This window comes from Primulina tabacum, chromosome 12, assembly GCF_025594145.1.
Source record: "Primulina tabacum isolate GXHZ01 chromosome 12, ASM2559414v2, whole genome shotgun sequence".
NCBI lineage: Eukaryota > Viridiplantae > Streptophyta > Magnoliopsida > Lamiales > Gesneriaceae > Primulina > Primulina tabacum.
The window spans coordinates 34,807,445-34,828,641 of record NC_134561.1 but is presented as its reverse complement, the minus strand read 5'-3'; the positions used below and the strand labels follow the sequence as shown (position 1 = coordinate 34,828,641).

Genomic DNA, 21,197 nt, shown 5'->3' with positions numbered 1-21,197 from the left:
AACCGAGCTCTTTTCCGAGAAAGAAAAAGATTACCCAGGAAACACAAAATAACCACGTGAATGAGCCCGGAGGAGAATCCGGCGTGACGACTCCAACGCTCAAGCCAGTTAATGACTTTTAGAGAGAATATGGTAATAGAAAATGCCTGTAAGAAAAATATGTGTGTTTTCTAACATTAAACAAACCTGGTATTTATATAAATAAAGTCTATGATGATCTTGTTTTCAGTGTCAACTTACTAATCACAGCAAGATGGCTGCCCATATCCTACTTCTGACAACTCTTTTGACACGCCAACCCCTGTTCTGACGGCAATGATTGCTAAGAATAAGGTATCTCATACTGATGCACTCAAGTGAAGTGATGTTCTCGAGGTAGCCCGGGTAAAAAGCTTTCTCGGAAACTTGTATGAGTACCCGGGCTTCTGGTAATCCATGGAGAAGATGTCCCGGGTATTCACTTGTCCAGTTTTTGAAGAACCCCTTCTGCAAAATTACCTTGATCCGAGCTATCCAGACAGTATCTCGGACCATCCATGGCCCGGACTCTTACGGAGGTATCACCAATGATGATTAATGAGTGCATATTTGAAGCTCCAACATATATGCATCATCTTCTTTCTGCTTAAACTAAAGATTTGCAAATTTTAAATTTAAAAACGAATTAAATATCTTTCTCCTCGAAGATTTGATTACTAAGATGCTGGGTGGGGTCTGAGAGAGGGGAATTATACTTTGCTTGTGAAGGGAGACGTAGTGGGGTCCAAAAATGAAGCTGTCTGCTGTCTGTTATCTCTTTATCTTGGACCCAAAAATTCTCCCATTATGTCACCTCATTCTACAGTGCATGGCTCCTCTTTTGCTCCGGTCCTTTTTTATATATACACTGCCTCCCCTCCTCTCCCCCAACTTCCCTAAACTAAAATCATTCCCACACCAAAATTTCCTCATTTGGAGATGATTCTTGTACAAATATAGTGCAAAGGGTCGGTTGTTCTTTTCTCTTGAATCTTGGTACTAAAACGAGATTTCCAGAATCTTGGTTTGCGAGTACTATCGATTGCCTTCATGCGGATATGACTTCCTTCCAAGTTTGCATGGATTCATCTGACTGGTTCCAACAGGTAATTTTTCTTGCGCGCGCATGTACATGTTTATTTGTGAAGTTTGGAGTTACATTGTGGTAATGAGTTGCTAAAGTTCGAATTCGAGTTGGGTTTGAGTTCGAATCATCTAAACTGGTTGATAGAATTCAAATACGCTCGAGTTGCTTAGAGCTTTTCTAGGTATCATCTTACGTTTGAACTTTATAAACAAAATTATGCAGTAGATCATCTATTTTTAACATAACTATAGCCAGTTGAAATCTGTAGAGGACTCAAATTCCAAATGACAAAATGAAATGCGAAACTACTTCTCCAATTTTCAGGGCACAACCAATATTACAGCGATGGACTCTTCTACAATCACGCCGCAATCTGATCAAGAAGACATGCTCACATGCACGAGAACTCTACTGGAGGGGAGAGTAATCAGACCGCAGCATGAACAAGCCTTGAAATGCCCCCGGTGCGAATCCACGCACACCAAATTCTGCTACTACAACAACTACAGCCTCTCCCAGCCCAGATACTTCTGCAAAGCCTGCCGCCGCTACTGGACCAAAGGCGGCACCCTACGCAACATCCCTGTCGGCGGTGGTTGCCGGAAGAACAAGAAATCCTCTGCCAAGAAGTCGTCGTCGTCGTCTTTGAATGATAATAACCAGAGCCTGCAGCAACAGCAAACTTATAAGGGTGCCGCTGCTCAATCACCTTCTCCTCTGTCCTCGTATTACAATCATGATAATGCTGATCCCACAGATCGGTTTCCGCTCACTTTTCCTGATCAAATACACTTCCCATCTCTCCACTCAAATGGGATTTTGAACGCTAACATGAACTCTCACCACGGTAGTTTCTTGCTCGAAAATCCTGCTCCGGTCGATCACTTCTTGGAGAACAAGTATGCGTCCCTTTTTGGGGGCCGGGATTTCATGGGAATCAACGGAGATAACTTCGGCGCGATTAACGATAACTTCGGTGGGATTTTCTATCAATCTGGGATCGAAAATCTCAGTGCAGGGACGCAGCTGCAGTACGAGAATCATCACGAGCTGGATGTGAAGCCAATGAACACATCCAATAATTTGTCACTTGAATGGCATAATCTTCAGCAAGAAGCTGCATGTAATCCTGAGACTGGGATAGGTTATCCTGGCGGGATCAATGGATCCTGGACTGGATTGATGAATGCGTTTGGATCTTCGATTAACCCGATGCTCTAATTTGACGATTAGACTAAATTAACTAAGGATTAGTAGTATAATTAGTGGAGTCTTACCTATATAATCAGTCGATTATTATATGCGACAAATGTGGGTTTAGGAGTGATTAATTATCCAACTGAGGTGAATTAACTATATCAATGAGTTGAAGTATACATGTTTTACTTTCTCACGGTCTATAATTAAGGGTGTTAATTCGGGTGGATCGGACTGAGCAATAGTACTATTCAAAAATTGTTCAATCTCAACCCGAACCAACCCGAATCCGAACTTGAATCAAGCCGATTAATCCGATTTTGAATTTTTTTAAAGAAAATTAAATAAAATTAAAAAATTAATATTTTAACTTAAACACATAATGACAAAATATCTCTCATATATATGATTTAAACTTGAAAGTGTAACCGTATAAAAATAAAATATATTTACTAATTCAAATAAACAATTGTTCAAAAAATAAAAAAATATTCAAAATAAATATTAAATTATGAAAAATTATTATATTAATATACAATAAATATTTTTTCAGACATACAATATATAAAAATATAGGTAATATTTATTAATTATATTTTTATAAAAAACTTTAAACTTTTCGGGTCAACTCAACACAATCCAATCATTTTATTCAGCCCAGCTATCGGGTCCAACCCGATCTGACCCGAACCAGAAAACCCAAAACCCAAACCTAATTTTTTTCAAGTTGAATCATGTCGAGTCGGTGGATCGTGTCTGATTTTGACACCTCTATTTATAACCGTGAGACGAGTTGACCCGATTTTTAACTATCATAAATATTAATATTTTTTAAATCAATTTTTTTTTCATTAATTGAGTCGTCGAAAATCTATATCACAAAATTGATTTATCAGATTGTAAATGTTTTTATTATAATTATCTTTAATGTTTTATCTTTCTTAATTAATTAATGGACGGCCAGTCATATTCGCTCTTTAAACGTGTTTCCCCTTTCTTCTCTTTTTATATCTTTGCCGTCTTTAAAATATTGTATTCACATTAAATTCAAATTTGAAAAATGGTCCTTAAATCGAGTTAATTTTGTTCGCGATCAGTCAAATTTCAACCGTTTGCCAATACCTTAGATTCTTTCTTGTGAGAATAATGATATAATGTGACGTCGAATATTACTGAAATAAGATCAATCATTACTGTTGTTGTAATATTAAATATTGATAACGTGAGAATTAATAGACGATTTTTTTTTTAAAAAAAGGAAAGTTGTCGTATTGAAATTAAATTTTGTTAATTAAAAAATAGATAGTAGGATTAGACCAACTTACAAGGGATTAATTTTAATATTTTCTCGAATAATTTCATCGTGATCTATAATTTTATTTCTTAACTTTTTAAAAATTTAATCTATAATTTCGAAATCGATAATGACTTGAAGTCACTTTTTACACAGTATATGAGCCATACATATAAAATGATTGTTCCTCAAATTTGTATAAAATTGTAGAAAATAACTATATACAATAATGGAAACTACTATATTAATTATGTTGTATTTGGTTGGTTTCATTATATCAATGATAAGCAAATCCAATCAAATATATGGTTTTAATTTTGTGTATTAATTATTTATCTCAAAATCAATCAAATTCTTGTACTAAAATTTTGCATCTTTCTTTTATGAGTATGTATCTTATGAGACGATCTCACGAATTTTTATCTGTGAGACGAGTCAACCATACCGATATTCACAATAAAAATTGATACTCTTAGCATAAAAATTAATTTTTTTTACGGATGACCCAAATAACAGATCTGTCTCACAAAATACGACCAATGAGACTGTCTCACACAAGTTTTTGTCTTCTTTTATTTATATTTATATTCATTGAATATTTGAAAACGACAAAATTGTAATTTATAATTTTATCAAAAAATTAATCATTCAAACAAAACATATTATTATTTATTCAAGATTACATTCAAATATTGTTATTAACAACAATATTATTTAGGGTTATTTTTATTGTTTAAGTTGAATATAATAAATAATTAAAGAACTATGACAATTTGGGAGAAGTTTATAATCTATTTTATCACACTCAATTTTTTTTAAAAAAGATAGTCCCTCTTAGAAATAGTGAGATTACCTAAATTATTAATTAAAATTGATGTGGCAGAGTTGTGGGATATACTTACATGTAATGAACTAATGAGATATGTTAACATGATAAATGAAAACCGACCATCTCATAGGCTATGTTTGGTAGTCATGAAAACCTTATCCCGTGTTTGGTTCATTTTTTATTTAATATATAAGCATTTGATTATGATTGAAAGCCCGCACTATTCATGTTATTTGTGTGATTAAATGTACATCCTCAAAAAGTGTGATAATGTATACTTTATGAATAATGATCATGATAAGATTGTATATTGATCATCATACTCTTGAATTGTCTTCTTCAATATAATATGAAAATTAAAATTAGTGAAAATTTAATAATTAATATAATATTTAAATTTTTATTATATTTTTTTTATAAATTAATTTCATATATTTTATTATTTTCAATCATTTTAAAGAAAATAAATTGTAATGCAAATCTATCTTAAATTAAATTTGTATAAATTTTTAATTTTGTTAATTAATTTTTTTATGAAAATAATATTCATTAAATTCTAATTTATTTTGTTTATTGATTTAAATTAATTTTAATAAATATAAATTATAATTATAAATATTTAATTATCTATCAAATTATTTTAAAAATATTTATAATTATTTTAAAAAAAACAATAATATTGTAATTATTACTAAACTTTATTTAACATTAACATTCAAAATATTATTCATATTTTAATTATTAAAGTAAATGCATATTTACAAATTTATTTCTAATAAATATATTTAAATTAATTTTAATAAATATAAATTATAATTATAAATATTTAATTATCTATCCAATTATTTTAAGAATATATATTTAATTAGTATTTGATGTATTTTGGTTATTACAATAAAATTTACAAAATTAATCCATCATTTTAAAATCATACCAAACATGATACTATTAATCAATATCTCTCATTTTTTAATCACTCTAATTATTAATCATTTACTTATCATATCACACATACCAAACGGAGCTATAGAGTAATTTTGTTAGACAGATCTCTTTATGACACAAAAAATATCAAAAACACATGTAAATTATATTAAATTTGTATAAAATTAATTTTAGATTATAAATATTATATAATCATTTTAAAACACATATTTAACAAATCTCTATTGTTTTAGAATCAAATCAATGGAGAATAGTGATACAAAATTTTCGAAACATTGATTAAAAATATAGTTTTCAGAACTTTGGGTCATTCAAGAGCCCATTAAAAAAAATTAGGGCTACAAATCTGGATGCCCAAAAAATTAGGGTTACAGATTAGGTTATCGGTGTATATAAGTAGTAGATACACGCAAACATCCGCCGCAAGATCAAAATTTTAGGGCTACGGATTTGGTCGTTTCCATCCCAAATCCGCAACCCTAAATATGGTGTATAAATACACGAAAAAGTCCGCCGGCTGCTTTCCTCAGTAATATGGTTCTGTCTCGTTTTCTATCCATCTATTTGTTCATCAACTTTTTTTTTTTCAAAGTTTTTTTCAACTAATCTTCCAATCTTTTGAATAACCTTGCACAGTGCTTACCCGATTAGTTCAAAAGGGAAGATTTTTGTGCCATTGATTACTTTATTTATGCTTCGATTTCACTTGGTGCGTTATAGGGCAAATCGTTTTATCTGTTGGTGGTATCGTTAAATTATGATTTACCCTTTTTAAGATGTATGTTTGTGTTGTGAATTATTCAAGTTTGAATCTGCTGCACATCGTTTTCTGTTCATGCTCTCCAAAGTCCTCAGAATTCAGTGATGGGTTATCAGAATTCGATGGACAGCATTGACCTGTTGGCAATATCGTTAACTTACAGTTACAGTGTAGCTTTTTTTCTTAGTTGTTGGTAACATTCTAGGACAATTGATGTATGTTTTGTGCCTTTTTGGGTTTCGGGGACTCCTTTTTTTCATTTATTAGGCTTTGAGGAGTCGAGTACTTCTTGCGAAATCACTCACTCTGGTTTTTCTTTGCTTTCTGGTAGATTTTTTTGCAGATTTTTTTTCTTTCTTTCTGTTTCACCTACAAAGCCTGGGATTCCAGATGTTAGTCAGGTGTCTGCTATTATCCATGGTAGATGCTGTTACATTTCTGGAAAATCGAAGATAGAGAAGGAAGGTGATGGATGAGTTTCTCATCTATTAGTCTGGCTTCTCTTGGAGGTGTCCATCGTTGCCCAATTATTTTCCCTCATAATTCTTTGAGCTACATCTGGATCCCACATCACTAGTAATGTCTAACCTAGCTTAAAAGTGGCTTTTTTGTGGGCTTGTTCTTCCCTTCTTTCTAATTTTGTTATTTTACGAGTTCTGTGAAGATAATATATACCATGGAAAGATAATGTTTGAGTTTGAGTCTGATTCAAGTGTGAGCACCAGAAATTGTGTGACTTGAGCTTTACAATGGAACCATTAATATCTTTGGTTTTCTGAGTTTTGATTTGACAAAAAAGGTCTTTGCTCTGTTTCTCTCGATGATTGTCACAAAATTGAGGCGATCTTTATCCGATGTTCGTACGACTCAAGTGATTAGAATATCATCGTAAAATAAGCTCCCTCTTTGTTGATTTTTCCGAAGATTGGTGGGCGTTCTGATATCCTATCGCCTTGTGTAGCAGGTTCTGCTGTTATCACCTGGGATTAGCCATCAGAAATACATATTTTTCCTTTCTTTTTTTTATTGTCAAATTTTGAAGTAATTTTCCTCTTTTTTTCTTGATCTAATCAAAATGGGACTTCTTTCGGGACTGAATGGCTTTTTTGACCATGCCGATATCTGTAATTCTGATGCCAATTATTTATTTGCTAACAATAAAATTTCCTGTTTACAGAACAATTTAATTGAGAAAGTGGTGGTTATTGATGGTTTAGTGCTGTTCAACACTTGAGCAACACTTAACATAAACTATATTTCTGCCGATGCTCGCATGACTCAAATGATTAGATAATCGTTGTAAAAGAAGCCATCTCTTTGTTGAATTTTTCGAAGATTGGTGTTCTCATATTTCATCACCTTCTGTAGCAGGTTGTGATTTTATCAATTTGGTTTGCCATGAGAAATACATTTTTGAACGTTTTTTTTCATTATTTATGAGTAATTTCTCAATCTCTTGTTGTTTTTCTGGATATTTCTCTATTTTTGGTTATTGGTGGCCCGTGAAGAAATTTTTGAATAATAACACCATCTTTCGGGACTGATGGCCTTTTTGGGCCTTGCTGATATTCTGCAATTCTGAGGCCAATTATTGCTTTTTCAACGATAAAATTTCCCTTTTTGCCCAAAATTTGATTGTGATGGTAGTGCTTATTGACGGTCTGGTGCTGTTAAACTTTTTGAGCAGCACTTAACAAAATCATAAGCTATATTTACTACCTTGTTATGGCCAACTTGTCTTTCCAGTCTCTTTGTGCTTAATCCAGAGGAGGCTATCCATGTTGGCTTATATGATGTCTTAGTGTTTAATAGTTAAGTAATTACTTCGATTTTTATGCAATTTTGTTTCACCAGACATAGGCAGGTGTCTACTGCTCTCCTGGTTGCAGAGACCGTTGAATGTCTGGCATAGAAAATACAGTGTTCATCGTTGCTCGATAATCAAATATCAATGATCAATTGAGCTCCATCTGAACTCCACAATCCAGTTTATTTTATCATTTGATTGGTTGGGTTGTATTTGTTTGAATTTGTCTAGGAAGCTTAAGTTATCTCAGCATGCCACAAGATAAAAAGGAACAAGCACTAGAAGTATTTGATCGGTGTGGGTGAGGCTTTACATATTCTGTTAACATTGTTCTGTTACTCTTTACTTAATTTACACGAAACACGAATTTATTTCGACGGAACATGTCAATTACTGTTTTTCTCGACGATTATCACAAATTGAGGCGAGCTTTATCCAATCTTCGCAAGACTCAAGTGGTTGGAAATTCGTCGTAAAGTAAGCCCTCTCTTCGTTGAGATCTTGTTGAGTTCTCCGAAGATTGGTGGGTGTTCTCATATCCTGTCGCCTTGAGTAGCAGGTTCTGCTGTTATCTCTTGGGATTGGCCATGTGAAATACATGTTTGGTTTTCTCTTTCTGTTCTTGATGCAACTCATCAATATTGCTTTGTCGCGTTTGTAATCTTATAAAAGCGTAGCAAACGAATGACTTCAGGTTCAGGTTATATCCATGGTTTTGCTTGCTCACACGCTCAGGAGTCGTCTATGGATTATTTTATGCTACATCATTCAAATATCAGTCTTTGGATTATCGATCAACTCGTAAAAAATACGAGAGACTCACATGAATCTAATGATATTGGCATAGAAAGAGGAACCTTCTCGGGATAGCAAAAACCATTTAGTTTTAATTCATAGGACCAATATCTAGAATATGTCATACTTTGTTAACTGTCAGTTGTGATTATAGCAAAATATTAATTCTATATTAGATTAGACCCTTTGAATAATTAGGAATTCTTTAATTTGAGGCAAATGGTTACGACATGTGTATATCGACAGGATATTTTAATGTTAAATGTTATATTACATTTTGTTCTTTAGAACTCCGCGTCGTGAATATTACTGCTAGTTTGTTTTTCAGACATCACGAAAATGACACAAATTTTTTATTTTATTCCTATTCAAATTTAAAAGAAAAAAGTTTTATATTTTCAAATACTTATTTAATGGTGTTACATCACTAAAATAAAAAATTTGTAACTAAATGTAGTTAATGAATTTTATAAAAAATAAACGAAATATAACTATAAAAAGATTGTTTAAATTTTCCGGGTAAGTTCGAATAATTGAATATCATATATTTGTAGTACAAGACGCGTTTAAAGCAGGCAGAAAGAAAATCACACTCCGATATGGCAAATATTATTTCACAAAAGTCCAACAAGTCAATCTTTCTACAGTATAATTTTCATATTCTTCGTGGGGTTTCCTAGTTGGGGCGGTGGCATTATCTTTATCATATTTCAAAACTTAGGGTTGAAGTCAATTCCTGAGGGATGTATCACAATTTTGAGTATGTCTTTTGTGAGATGGTTACACGAATTTTTATCTGTGAGATGAGTCAACTCTACTGATATTTACAATAAGAAGTAATATTTTTCATGGATGACTCAAATAAGAGATCTGTTACACAAAATACGACCCGTGAGATCGTCTCACATAAATTTTTGTTTTTAACTTTACTTTTTCTCTCTTTTATTACGTTGATTAGTCAAGTTTGTGTTTTAGTCTTCTAATTTTTGGTTAATTTGATCTGATCAAATTGATCAAATGGAGGATGATAAATATAATTTAATTCACAATTCATAAAAACTTGCATAATTTAGCAGTATTCTTGAGAGCTGGTGAGACAAGCAAACACGGATAGTATCAAAGTTAGATTTAGGAGAATTGAAAAGAGAACTTCTATTTCACTCGGATAATGTTGCGTAATGATTACAAATGAATATTCCTCTTTAAATAGTTTTCTACTTTTACGAAAAGTTAGACATGACATGATGTTCTGCTGCAAGATAAAACTTATAATTTGTTTCGTTCTTTTAAAACATGGATTTGGAATTGGATTTAAAAAATCAAGTATTTGAAATTTCATTTGGTGTTCGGTTTAAAATTTAAAAATGCTATTTACAAATATATTTCTTGTTTGGAGGAAAAAAGATTCGAATTTGGAATTTTAAAATTTTACTAAGCTAGCCTTAAAAATCATCTAAACATAAATAACACAAAGAAGTTTAGAAATTAATAATTATTATCTATTATTTGTGTATGTAAATTCAAAAATTAATTATTATTCATCAATCAGTCGGCATTATAAATAAAAGATAAATATATTAATTCTTTAAGAGTAATTAACTATTTTAAAAATATTGAAATTTGGAATCAGAAGGTTTCTTGAATTTTCAAAAAAAAAAAAAAAGAGAGAGAGGCCTGTTGGTGGAGCAAAGAAGCATATTAACAAAACCACCGAAAATGCAGTGAAGTTTGCGTGAATCATGGTGCCCAAATCAATTTTATTTGGATAAAAGTAATAGTATATTTTTAAAATCCAAATCCCACCAAATCTTATCAGATTTGATGGATTTGGATATACTCATGGAAATCCCATGAAATTTTAAAAAAATCCGAAATTTTTTTTTTTGAATCACTTTGCCAAACCGTAAAAATAAGGTTTTGAAATCCAAATCCTATAAATCCTCCCCAATCTTGGTTGCCGAACACACAGTTATTGTACTCATTCCACTATCAACAATGAAACGTTTCATACTACTTAAAGAAAAATCAATAAATAATCCAAACATTTTTGTGTTTCAATAAAGATATGACTATTTCAAAAGGAATATGACCATTTTCATTGAAAATGTTTAGTTTCGGTGGAAAAGATAAAAAAGAAAAAGAAAAATTAAGACTGGGTAGTCGAAATAAATGCCCGGCCTGACAAACTCGAACCTGTCAATACCGGCCCGGTCTACGCTAATTAAACTAATTTTAATTTGGTAAATCCGTATTTATTAAAAAAGAAGTTTCCAAAGAAAGAATAGTTAAAAAGCTATTTTCTTCAATAATTCAGTCAAGCCTACACGACGTCTGAAAAATGAACCATCCGAAGAATTTGACAGAACAAACACAGAGAAGGAACACGTATTCCGCTGTGGGGTCTCCCCACTATATATACCCATTTCGATTCTCTACCCATTTCTTAACATTAACATCCCAATTTTGAACCGTTATAGCAGTGTCTAGAGAGAGAGAGATCTGAAAAATGACTTCTTGTACTGTTGCAGTATCAAATTCTCCGGTTTTTTCACCTTCTTCGTCTTCTTGTATGTGTTCTCCGAAGTCTTGTTCGTCTCCGAGGCTTTTTCGGGTCCAGAAGACGTCTTCGCCAAGTGGGCTCATCAGGGCTTCGGCTGGTGGTGATTTTCCGGCTGTTTTGAAGAGGAAGAGGCCGCCAAGATTGGATATTCCGATGGGTTTGGTGGATTCGTCGGTGAAAAGGGAGACAGAGGCGACGGCGGAGTGGGTGGAGGTGGAGGGAGATGGGTTTTCCGCGTGTTGTAAGAAGGGAAGGAGGGAGGTGATGGAGGATCGGTACGCTGCTGTCGTGGATCTTCATGGTGATTCGGATCAGGTAATTCATGTTTTGATGCTGTTAAATCCTTTTTCCCCCCTTTCTTTGTTTTTTTTTTCCCGTCAGTTTCTGTATTGATTTGTTTTACTTTCGCGTGGATTAATTTCGATTTGTTTGTTTTTCATCTGAGGTAATCGAGCAATTTAATCTTTGGTTAAGGCTTGACGTTTTTTGGAACGAAATTTATATAATTTTTTGAAAAAGAAAAAGAAGAAACTGAAGAACAAAATTTTAAACTTTTTCATTTGATTTTGGTTAATTCCCTGTTAGCCTGTGTTCCACCGTGTATTAACTGGTTTGTGGGGAAGATAGGAGTTATTTGAAGGTATAAAAAATGAGAAACATTGAACTGAATTTTTTCAGCGATGTTATGGAGATTAAAACAGGAGACTGAATGTGTTGAGAGGTTGTAAACAAGATAATAAAAAGTTTAGATGTCTTGATACGGGATATATTGATGATTGATCGGGCCATCTCTTACAATTTGCAGGCTTTCTTTGGTGTTTTTGATGGGCATGGAGGCGTAAAAGCTGCTGAGTTTGCAGCCGAGAACTTGGTCAAGAACGTCGTACATGAATTAGAAAGAAGGGAACATGACGAAGGAATTGAATTCGCGGTTAAGAAAGGTTTCTTGACCACGGATTCCGAATTTCTCATGCAAGATCAGCAGGGTGGAACATGCTGTGTGACAGCATTGATTAGACAAGGCAATCTAGTTGTATCCAACGCCGGTGACTGTCGTGCAGTTGTCAGCAGAGGTGGGGTTGCTGAGTCGCTCACTTCTGATCACCGCCCTTCTCGTGAAGACGAGAGAGACAGAATTGAGGCTCTGGTAAGCAAGCCGTAGACATCCCAGCTTCACTTCATTCTTATGTTTTTGTATTCGTTTGCATAGAACTTTAGATATTATCATGTGTCCAGCAATTAATCTTTAGATTGCCTGGTTTGATGTAACAGGGTGGATTTGTTGAAAACCGCAATGGCGTCTGGAGAGTTTTAGGATCTTTAGCAGTCTCCAGAGCTATTGGAGACCAGTACCTTAAGCAATGGATCACGGCAGAACCAGACACACGGATCCTTAAGCTTAAACCCGAGCACGAGTTCCTTCTTCTAGCTTCGGATGGACTATGGGATAAGGTAAATCAAATTATATTTGATCTAAAATGTTTTGTTTAGAGGTTTTTGAAACACACACTTTCTTTTGGATGCTGACTCCCTTTCTTGTTGCATTGCAGGTCAGCAATCAAGAAGCCATTGATATCGCCCGACCTCTGGTCTCAAACCTTGATAAGCCGATGGCACTGTCTGCCTGTAAAAAACTTGTTGATCTTTCAGCTTCGAGAGGCGCCATTGACGACATAACTGTGATGCTTATTCAACTTCCAAAATTTGCTAACAAATCGGTGAATTAGCCCGAGAAATCTAAAAATTTTTTACTAAAATTCTGCTGGTCTCGTTGGATCAAGTATCCAGCAAGGGATTAAACGGAGGTGGACGGATTAATTCAAGATCTGGACATAGTCAAGTTGTATTTATTTTTTAACCTTTGACATCTTCAATTGGAGATAGAACTGTAGATTTTATTGCATTCTTGATTCTTTTATAAATAATCATTCTTTGAACAAGCAAGATTTGACTTTTCTTCTCGTATCATTTCTTTAGAACACAAACATTAATTTATACATCAGACACACGGTAATGAATTTGCAAGTCGTCATGAGTTGGAAAATCCATTTTGGTTCTGAATCAGTAATCGTTTGTGGCTGGTCAATATGCAAAGAAAATTTAGATACTACTACAAATAATTTAAACATAAAAAAGGCGTGCAATAATTAAAACGCCTAAAAAGACAAAAAATCAAAATAAAAATATCTTGATATATATGAAAACAAAAACTAAAAATGTATATCATTATCAGCAGAATAACTAAATGAGTAGCCAATGTGCACAGAAAATCTACGAGGACAAACATTTCTTTCACGTGCCAAAATTCCGAGTGGACCATGTTCTTGTTTTCTCTCACTCTGCTCTCTGTGTTGGTCTACTAATAACATTTAATGCTCCCACGCACATGAAAGACGACTGGTATTATAATTTTATGGCATTTGCTCAAAAACGCGAGCCTTGTTGCCTTGAGAAGTAAGGCTTCTTTATTCTCACATACACACAAAGAGTGTATTATATATACATACGCTGCTCAAACGAAAATGCAAGAATATAAAAACGCAGACGTAAATCTACAAGGACTATGTCCTTGTCCTTAAATACAATACATGAGCTTTTGAGTAATGTGTAAATAGCAGCAATACATAAACTTCCTCAGACATCAGCAGCTTTCTCCACAGGAGGGGCCGCCTGACCTCCGTTTGACTTGGAACGCTTGGCATCGTAATCTTTGACAGCAGCCTTAATTGCATCCTCAGCAAGCATGCTGCAGTGGAGTTTCACAGGTGGAAGAGAAAGATGTTTTGCAATTTCTCTGTATTTTGAATATCATCAAGGAAAAACACATTCAGCACGCATAGGAGAAAAAGAAGGATGTATGAAATTGTGGGGTAAAATAAATGGTTTCGTACCAAAATCACAAATCACGATCCAAGTCAACAAAGGTACGCTTGCCATTAACAAATAAGTATTTTTATTATGGACTCGCAAGGCCAACAATACGAATATAACCAAATATATAAACATGACAAAATTTGTTTGTCTGTCAAAATTATTACTCTCTGCACCAAATTCCTGACTTTTTTTAATCCAATTGGTTAGAAGCCTAATATCATCTAAATATCGATAATCATATCCAACAACTACTGAACCAGATGGCTTGCTAGTTGAAATACACTCAGAACTGTATTCAGAGAGAATAATAAGATTTCTTGGTTGTTTACTATTTCTTTCTACTCCATGCAGATCATAAAATAAGCAAAAAAATATTTCTGTCGTCAAAGAATCATTTGAGCCATGTAAAATGTACAATTTTAGAACTTCCATCTGGGGCAATCCAGAGAACACCTCATTAGAGGGTTAACAGTATTCCACCATAAGTAGTATAAAAACTACAAAGAAAGAGTATCCAGTTCTATCATGGATCTACCCAGATAAATAATCTAAAATCATGAAAATTAGATGTGAGAACTTCAGACAGAGAAAACTTGAACAAAAAGAAAAAAATGCAATGGGCCTAAAAGTAACACAAAAGAGAAAAATACACGTGACTGCTACTTAGTTCAAAATTTCATTTACCGGTATTCTTACCGAACTTCATTGTGTATTACATTAAATTCGGAAACAAAACAACGGATATGGCTCTTCTATGCATGTTTCATCATGATCACCCCAAGGAATGACCGTTAATAATAAGTCATGAAGAAATACAACAAAAAACTCACATAGACCATGATGTAATTCTATGATACAGCAAAGCATCTAAGAATAATATAGCAAAACTATCGAGGGGAAAATGGAGGAGTGAAGAGCGAACTGGCGCATTTGTAATCAAACCAAATTATATAAAAGGAGGAGATAGACACCCACCTTTAGGCCATGTATTGCAAAAGCAGCATATGTCTGGCCAAGCAAACATTACAAAGCAGAAAGAAATCAAGTAGTACATATCAATGCACATGATGCAGGAGTTCACGGACAAACAGAAAAATACAACCCTAATAGATGCAGTCAGTAGAACAAGGAAAAGAGTGGGACTCACGTATTCTTGATTGACATGACTTCCTCCATCTGTTTACCTTTCACCCATTCGGTGGCTGAAATAAAAATTACAAATTGTTTAACTAAAACAAGTGCCAAAGTCAATAAGCGGAAACACAGGGACGAACATAACGAACACACACAGACAGTAGTTGTAGTGCTAGCATTCAGATATTCCTTTTACCCAAACATGATCTGTTATATGTTTACGTTGCTAGGAAAATCAAAACACGTAAACCTAGCTCAGACAGACAAGATGTGATTTTAATATAATTCATTGATTTCATCCACTAACGTACCAACGGAAGAAGAGGCGATTGCAGAGCCGCACCCAAAGGTCTTAAAACAAGCATCGACGATTTTCCCACTCTCCTCATCGACTCTAATCTGCAATTTCATGACGTCGCCACAAGCAGGGGCTCCCACCAGACCCGTCCCGACATTCGGATCGCTCTTATCGAACGATCCGACGTTCCGAGGATTGTTGTAGTGATCCACCACCCTCTCATGGTACATGCGCGCCGCGACCGTCGCAGGGGAAGTCGCCGTAGATCGTAGTCCTTGGCCGAGAACCCTATTAGCTGCGTGCCTCAACATTTTCGGATTAATTCGAGAACAAAGTCGACGGAAATGAAAATCTGAATTTAGGGTTTGACTAATTCGGGAATTTGATTGCGAGCTTATCAGAAATCTTGGGCCGGTGAAAGCTCATACACACATTACACATATGACTAATTCTAATTGGATCGTTAAATATTTTAAAAAATAATAATTTTATCAAATAAATATATACAATAAAATTTTAAAAATTACAACGTTTATCAAAATGATATCCAAACAATGATATTTTAATAATAATTTTTCAACAAGAGACAATATGAATTAAAGTATAGATTATCATTAATAGTCACACACACATACATATATATATATACATATGAGTAGGTATCTTGTTAGACGATCTCACGATTCTTTATCTGTGAGACGGGTCAATCCTGTCAATATTTACAATAAAAAGGAATACTATTAGCATAACAAGTAATATTTTTTCATGGATGATCCAAATAAGATATTCGTCTCACAAAATACGACTCGTGAGACTGTCTCACACAAGTTTTTGCCTATATATAAAGGAAAATTTTAAATTCAGTAAACAAAATCTAGAACATAGATTTAATATTAACAACCTCTTCACATAAAAAAATACAGATTATATTAAAATTTAAAATTTTAAAAACGATATATGTATAATAATTTATGTTGTGAAACATATTATTATATAAAAATTAAAAATTATAATGAATGTAGAAAAATACTAGGGGAATGGTAAACTTTTTTGAAATATCATTAATTTCATCCTAACAAGTTATGTTGTTTTGGGATAATTCTCGATTTAATCTTTAATATTTTGATATGTTTTCTATTTAGTCTTTAATGTCGTGATTAATATTTTTTGCTTATATTTTGACTCGATGTAATCTAACTTCTCATATTTTCATTATTTATTTACCTTTTCATTTATTATATTATTTTAGATTTTAGTATGTAGCGTTGTTACACATATTAAGTCTCTCCAAATGAATAAGATTACCCAAAGTTTTCAGCGCATATACCAACGAACTCCATCAAAACTAGCATGTTCATTAAATGAATTATAAAACAATTATCGTATAGTATAGACAATGTTTAGTTGTAAAGCATATTTGTAAACTTATTAAAAGTTTTAGATTATACTTTATCAAACCTACGTATATAGAAACTACTTTCGACTTCTTACATATGTGTATTTACATTTTATTTTCTTTACACTACATCAATTGCCTCTCATAAATTTCTTTTACTTACATGCTACAAAACTTTTCTTTCTTCTTATTACGAGCTCCAAAAAACTTCTATTCATATAATTTAATTTCTTTTATTAATATCTCATTGTAGTAATCTATTTGGTTATATTATGAATTAAATTAATTCTCATGTTTAAATATCTTAAAAAATTGAGGTTATCAAAGTTATAAATATGTCAACCAAATTCTTAAATAAAAAAAACTTTATATCTGTCCAGATCTTGTCTACATTAACGTGTTTTCAAATTTTTTTTATTAAACTAAGGTTTTAAGTGCTTGTATTGATTGTTTAATAAATCACATCACAATTAATATTTAAGTAAAAGTTACTAAATTCATAAATCTACCAACGACAATAATGTTGTTAGGTGTGAAAACCTTAAAATCGCTATCATGAATTAAATATGGATACTCTATTATCAAATCTATAGTATACTATTTGCGGAGTAGATATATGACTAGATTTTAAGATGAGCATACTGCATATATTGTATGTCCAATTTAAGACATGTTATTAAATTGTTTCCACTTTTGCCCTTACTCAATTATTTTTCTAACTATTTTCACTTCTATAAATTCCTTCTAATTTCGCATTTTTTATTTTCTTACGCGCAATTCTATCATGAAATAATACTTGTACAACTGCAAATATATATAAAAAAATCACTGTAATCATAATACATATGGCTTTAACCGAAAAATAATAATACTCAAGGCATTCGTTTTGGATATCCAATCAGTTTTCAAATATGAACAATAAACCTTTTATACATTACAATATGCACGTACATTTTACCAAGATTAAAATGTCAAAGTTTACAAACTCTTAAATTTATAAATTTCTACATATAACATATCATATTGTACTCAAACATATCACACATAATTACATCAATACACCAATTTACGCCATTTTTTAATATATTACAACTCATATTTAACATTGAGAAAAAACTTGTGTGAGACGATCTCACGGTCGTATTTTGTGAGACAAATATCTTATTTGGGTCATCCATGAAAAGTATTACTTTTTATTGTGAATATCGGTATTGTTAGAATAGATACAGCTGATTACATGGAGCTGATGTGTGATTAGTGACTCACTTACACAGTGTATAGTCAGCACACACACAGTCAATTAGTTGAGTAGTATAAATAGTGGGAGTTAGGTAGCCCAAATTAATAAGATGTTCTTCTGTAATTGCTCTTAACCGCAACATGAATTTTGTGGTTTCCTTATCAATAAATTCATTTTCCTAATATGGTATCAGAGCAAAACTCTGATTGATCTTCGCTTCGACTTCAAAATCATCAGCTTCATTCCTTGATTAATTCGATTTCTCATAATGGTGAAAGCTGGAGGTCAGCCGAGTAACAGCAGCTCAAATCTTGCTTCCGCGAATCGCACATTTGCTGAAGATTCAAGTAATCCGTACTTCCTACAAAATGGCGATCATCCAGGTCTTATTCTTGTATCTCATCCGCTTTCTGGTTCGAATTATAACACCTGGAGCAGAGCTATGGCCATGGCTTTAACTGCCAAGAATAAATTTGTTTTTGTGGATAATACTATGGTTCACCCTTCACCCGATGATCTCTTGTACGGCGCTTGGGTTCGATGTAATAGTATGGTGATCTCATGGATTTTGAATGCGGTTGCTCGTGAAATTGCTGATAGTCTCATGTATATGTCTACTAGTCACGAGGTTTGGGCTGATCTTCGTGATCGGTTCAAACAGAGCAATGCGCCAAGGATTTATCAAATTAAGAAACTACTCAGTGCTCTCAATCAAGGATCTCTAAATGTTAATTCTTATTACACAAAGTTGCGAACACTTTGGGATGAATTGAAAGATTATCAGCCGGCTTCACTTTGCAGCTGTGGATCGATGAAAGATTGGGTGAATTACCACAATCAGGAATGTGTTATGCAGTTTCTAATGGGTTTGAATGATTCTTATACACAGGTGCGCGCACAAATCTTGTTAATTGATCCTCTCCCTGGTATTGCCAAGGTATTTTCTCTTGTAACTCAGGAGGAGACACAGAGGTCCATTACTGCTGGTACTACCAAACTGGACCTTGACACTTCATTTGCCTCGAGTGCATCCGCTGCTGTAGGTACCACCAGAAAGTTTATCAGTACCAAAGGTAAAAGTGATAAGGTTTGTTCTCATTGCAGCTACACTAATCACACAGTAGACAAGTGTTACAAGTTGCATGGCTTTCCTCCTGGACACCCCAAGTTTGGATTAAAGCCATTTTCTAGAAGAGCTCAAGCATGTCAAACTAATGTTTCTCCAGAACCTGTTTCAACTGCATCTGTTGATTCTCTCAATCATAGTCAGTGTAATCAGCTAATTGAACTCTTGAGCTCCAAGATTCACACAATGAGTAATTCCACTTTGGAACGACAACAGCACGAGTCCTCATTGTCTTGCTTCAATGGTATTTTTTCTTTGTTTGATTCTTCTTCTGTTATTCAGCACCTGGATTGGGTAATGGATACAGGAGCTACACATCACATCTGTTGCTCCATGTCTCTTTTTACCACAATCAAACAAATCAATTCCAAAGTAGTTCTTCCAAATAAATTTTCAATTAATGTTACTCATGTTGGTTCGGTTCAACTGGCCAGTAATCTTGTTCTTAATGACGTCCTATACGTACCACAATTTCAATTCAATTTGCTTTCTATTACTGCCCTTACTAAATCACTTTCTTGTTCAGTGTGTTTTCTTGCTGACATTTGTAAAATACAGGATACAAACCAAGCCACGATGATTGGGATGGGTAGACGAGTTGGCAATCTATATGTGCTGAGCAAGTTTGGGAATGTATCTCCTTCAGTCCTTTGTAATGTCTCTGTTTATCTTTCACATCTGTGGCATTTTCGCATGGGACATCCTTCGTTTGTTAAACTTTCTGCTTTGAATAAGTACTTAGGTTCTTCTCCTGTAAAGCATAGTCATATACCTTGTTCAATTTGCCATTTATCAAAGCAAAAAAGATTACCTTTCATTTCTCAAAATAATATGTGCACAATGTCTTTCCAGCTTTTACATATTGACATTTGGGGCCCTTTTAATCCAATTTCTGTTGAAGGCCATAAATATCTCCTAACCATCGTGGATGATCATTCTCGTTTTACTTGGACTTACATGCTGAAAGCTAAGCGTGATGTTCAAACCATTTTTCCAATCTTTTATCAAATTATCTGCACTCAAATTGGTGCCAACATTAAGGGAGTTCGGAGTGACAATGCTCTTGAACTCAATTTTACTGATTTCTTTCATCAAAAAGGAGTTGTTCATTTTCATTCTTGCGTCGAAAGACCACAACAAAACTCCGTTGTTGAGCGAAAACACCAACACATTCTGAATGTGGCTCGAGCACTCCTTTTTCAATCAAATATTCCCCTGGCCTATTGGACTGATGTATTCTTACAGCTACTTACCTGATCAATCGAACGCCTTCAACTTTACTTGATAATAAGTCACCCTTCGAATTGTTATATCTTAAACAGCCCTCTTACTCACATTTACGAGTCTTTGGTTGTTTGTGTTTTGCTTCCACTTGTGCCTCCACTCGGGACAAGTTCTCTTCTCGGGCAATCAAATCTGTTTTCATGGGTTATCCACCGAGTTATAAAGCTTATAAGTTGCTGAACATGGAGACTAACGAGTTGTTCATCTCACGGGATGTCATATTTCATGAACATTCCTTCCCTTTTAAAGACACTCCGTCACCTCCCGTTTCTTTCGACATTTTTTCTGATCATGTCATACCAGTTCATCACTCCCAAACTATAATTCCCACTGACTTGCCACAGCACACTAGATCCAAGCGTCTAGTTCATACTCCATCTCATCTTCGTGATTATCATTGTTTTACGGTAACATCTTCTCTTCCGTGCACAACAGCACACCCCGTATCCACTTATCTTAGTTCTCATCGACTTTCTCCTTCATTTTCTGCTCTTGTCAACAATATCTCCTCTACCATTGAACCCGAACACTATTCTCAGGCGGTTGTATTTCC

At 33.8% G+C, this 21,197-nt stretch overlaps 3 protein-coding genes, 1 long non-coding RNA gene and 1 other non-coding gene across 5 annotated transcripts in view; 4 read left to right on the top strand and 1 right to left on the bottom strand.

Moving 5' to 3' along the window:
* Nucleotides 1–21,197, top strand: part of LOC142520090 (uncharacterized) — a 109,606-nt gene that overhangs the window by 22,345 nt on the left and 66,064 nt on the right. The window lies entirely within an intron of this gene.
* Nucleotides 872–2,479, top strand: LOC142520691 (dof zinc finger protein DOF5.6-like). The gene is made up of 2 exons (XM_075623783.1): nt 872–1,124; nt 1,430–2,479. The coding sequence occupies exons 1-2, from the start codon at nt 1,077–1,079 to the stop codon at nt 2,324–2,326; spliced, it is 945 nt and encodes a 314-aa protein (XP_075479898.1). The 5' UTR covers nt 872–1,076; the 3' UTR covers nt 2,327–2,479.
* Nucleotides 7,627–7,717, top strand: LOC142521528 (small nucleolar RNA SNORD96 family). Its single transcript, XR_012814237.1, has one exon. It is a non-coding gene; the product is annotated as a small nucleolar RNA SNORD96 family (small nucleolar RNA).
* On the top strand, nt 11,175–13,236 carry LOC142520103 (putative protein phosphatase 2C 25). Its single transcript, XM_075623076.1, has 4 exons — nt 11,175–11,607; nt 12,098–12,439; nt 12,565–12,744; nt 12,843–13,236. Exons 1-4 carry the CDS (start codon nt 11,239–11,241, stop codon nt 13,017–13,019), a joined length of 1,068 nt encoding a protein of 355 aa, XP_075479191.1. The 5' UTR covers nt 11,175–11,238; the 3' UTR covers nt 13,020–13,236.
* On the bottom strand, nt 13,678–16,017 carry LOC142520102 (iron-sulfur cluster assembly protein 1-like). The gene is made up of 3 exons (XM_075623075.1): nt 15,612–16,017; nt 15,314–15,368; nt 13,678–14,086 (listed from the first exon to the last, which is right to left on the bottom strand). The coding sequence occupies exons 1-3, from the start codon at nt 15,907–15,909 to the stop codon at nt 13,927–13,929; spliced, it is 513 nt and encodes a 170-aa protein (XP_075479190.1). The 5' UTR covers nt 15,910–16,017; the 3' UTR covers nt 13,678–13,926.

Excerpts from the sequence above, each read along its gene's own strand:
- LOC142520691 (XM_075623783.1), top strand. The coding sequence starts at position 1,077 with ATGACTTCCTTCCAAGTTTGCATGGATTCATCTGACTGGTTCCAACAG. Across the intron at positions 1,125-1,429 it reads CATCTGACTGGTTCCAACAG|GGCACAACCAATATTACAGC; the intron begins GTAATTTTTCTT and ends TCCAATTTTCAG.
- LOC142520103 (XM_075623076.1), top strand. The coding sequence starts at position 11,239 with ATGACTTCTTGTACTGTTGCAGTATCAAATTCTCCGGTTTTTTCACCT. Across the intron at positions 11,608-12,097 it reads TTCATGGTGATTCGGATCAG|GCTTTCTTTGGTGTTTTTGA; the intron begins GTAATTCATGTT and ends TACAATTTGCAG. Across the intron at positions 12,745-12,842 it reads CGGATGGACTATGGGATAAG|GTCAGCAATCAAGAAGCCAT; the intron begins GTAAATCAAATT and ends GTTGCATTGCAG.
- LOC142520102 (XM_075623075.1), bottom strand. The coding sequence starts at position 15,909 with ATGTTGAGGCACGCAGCTAATAGGGTTCTCGGCCAAGGACTACGATCT. Across the intron at positions 15,369-15,611 it reads AATCGCCTCTTCTTCCGTTG|CCACCGAATGGGTGAAAGGT; the intron begins GTACGTTAGTGG and ends TTTTTATTTCAG. Across the intron at positions 14,087-15,313 it reads GTCATGTCAATCAAGAATAC|AGAAATTGCAAAACATCTTT; the intron begins GTGAGTCCCACT and ends TTCAAAATACAG.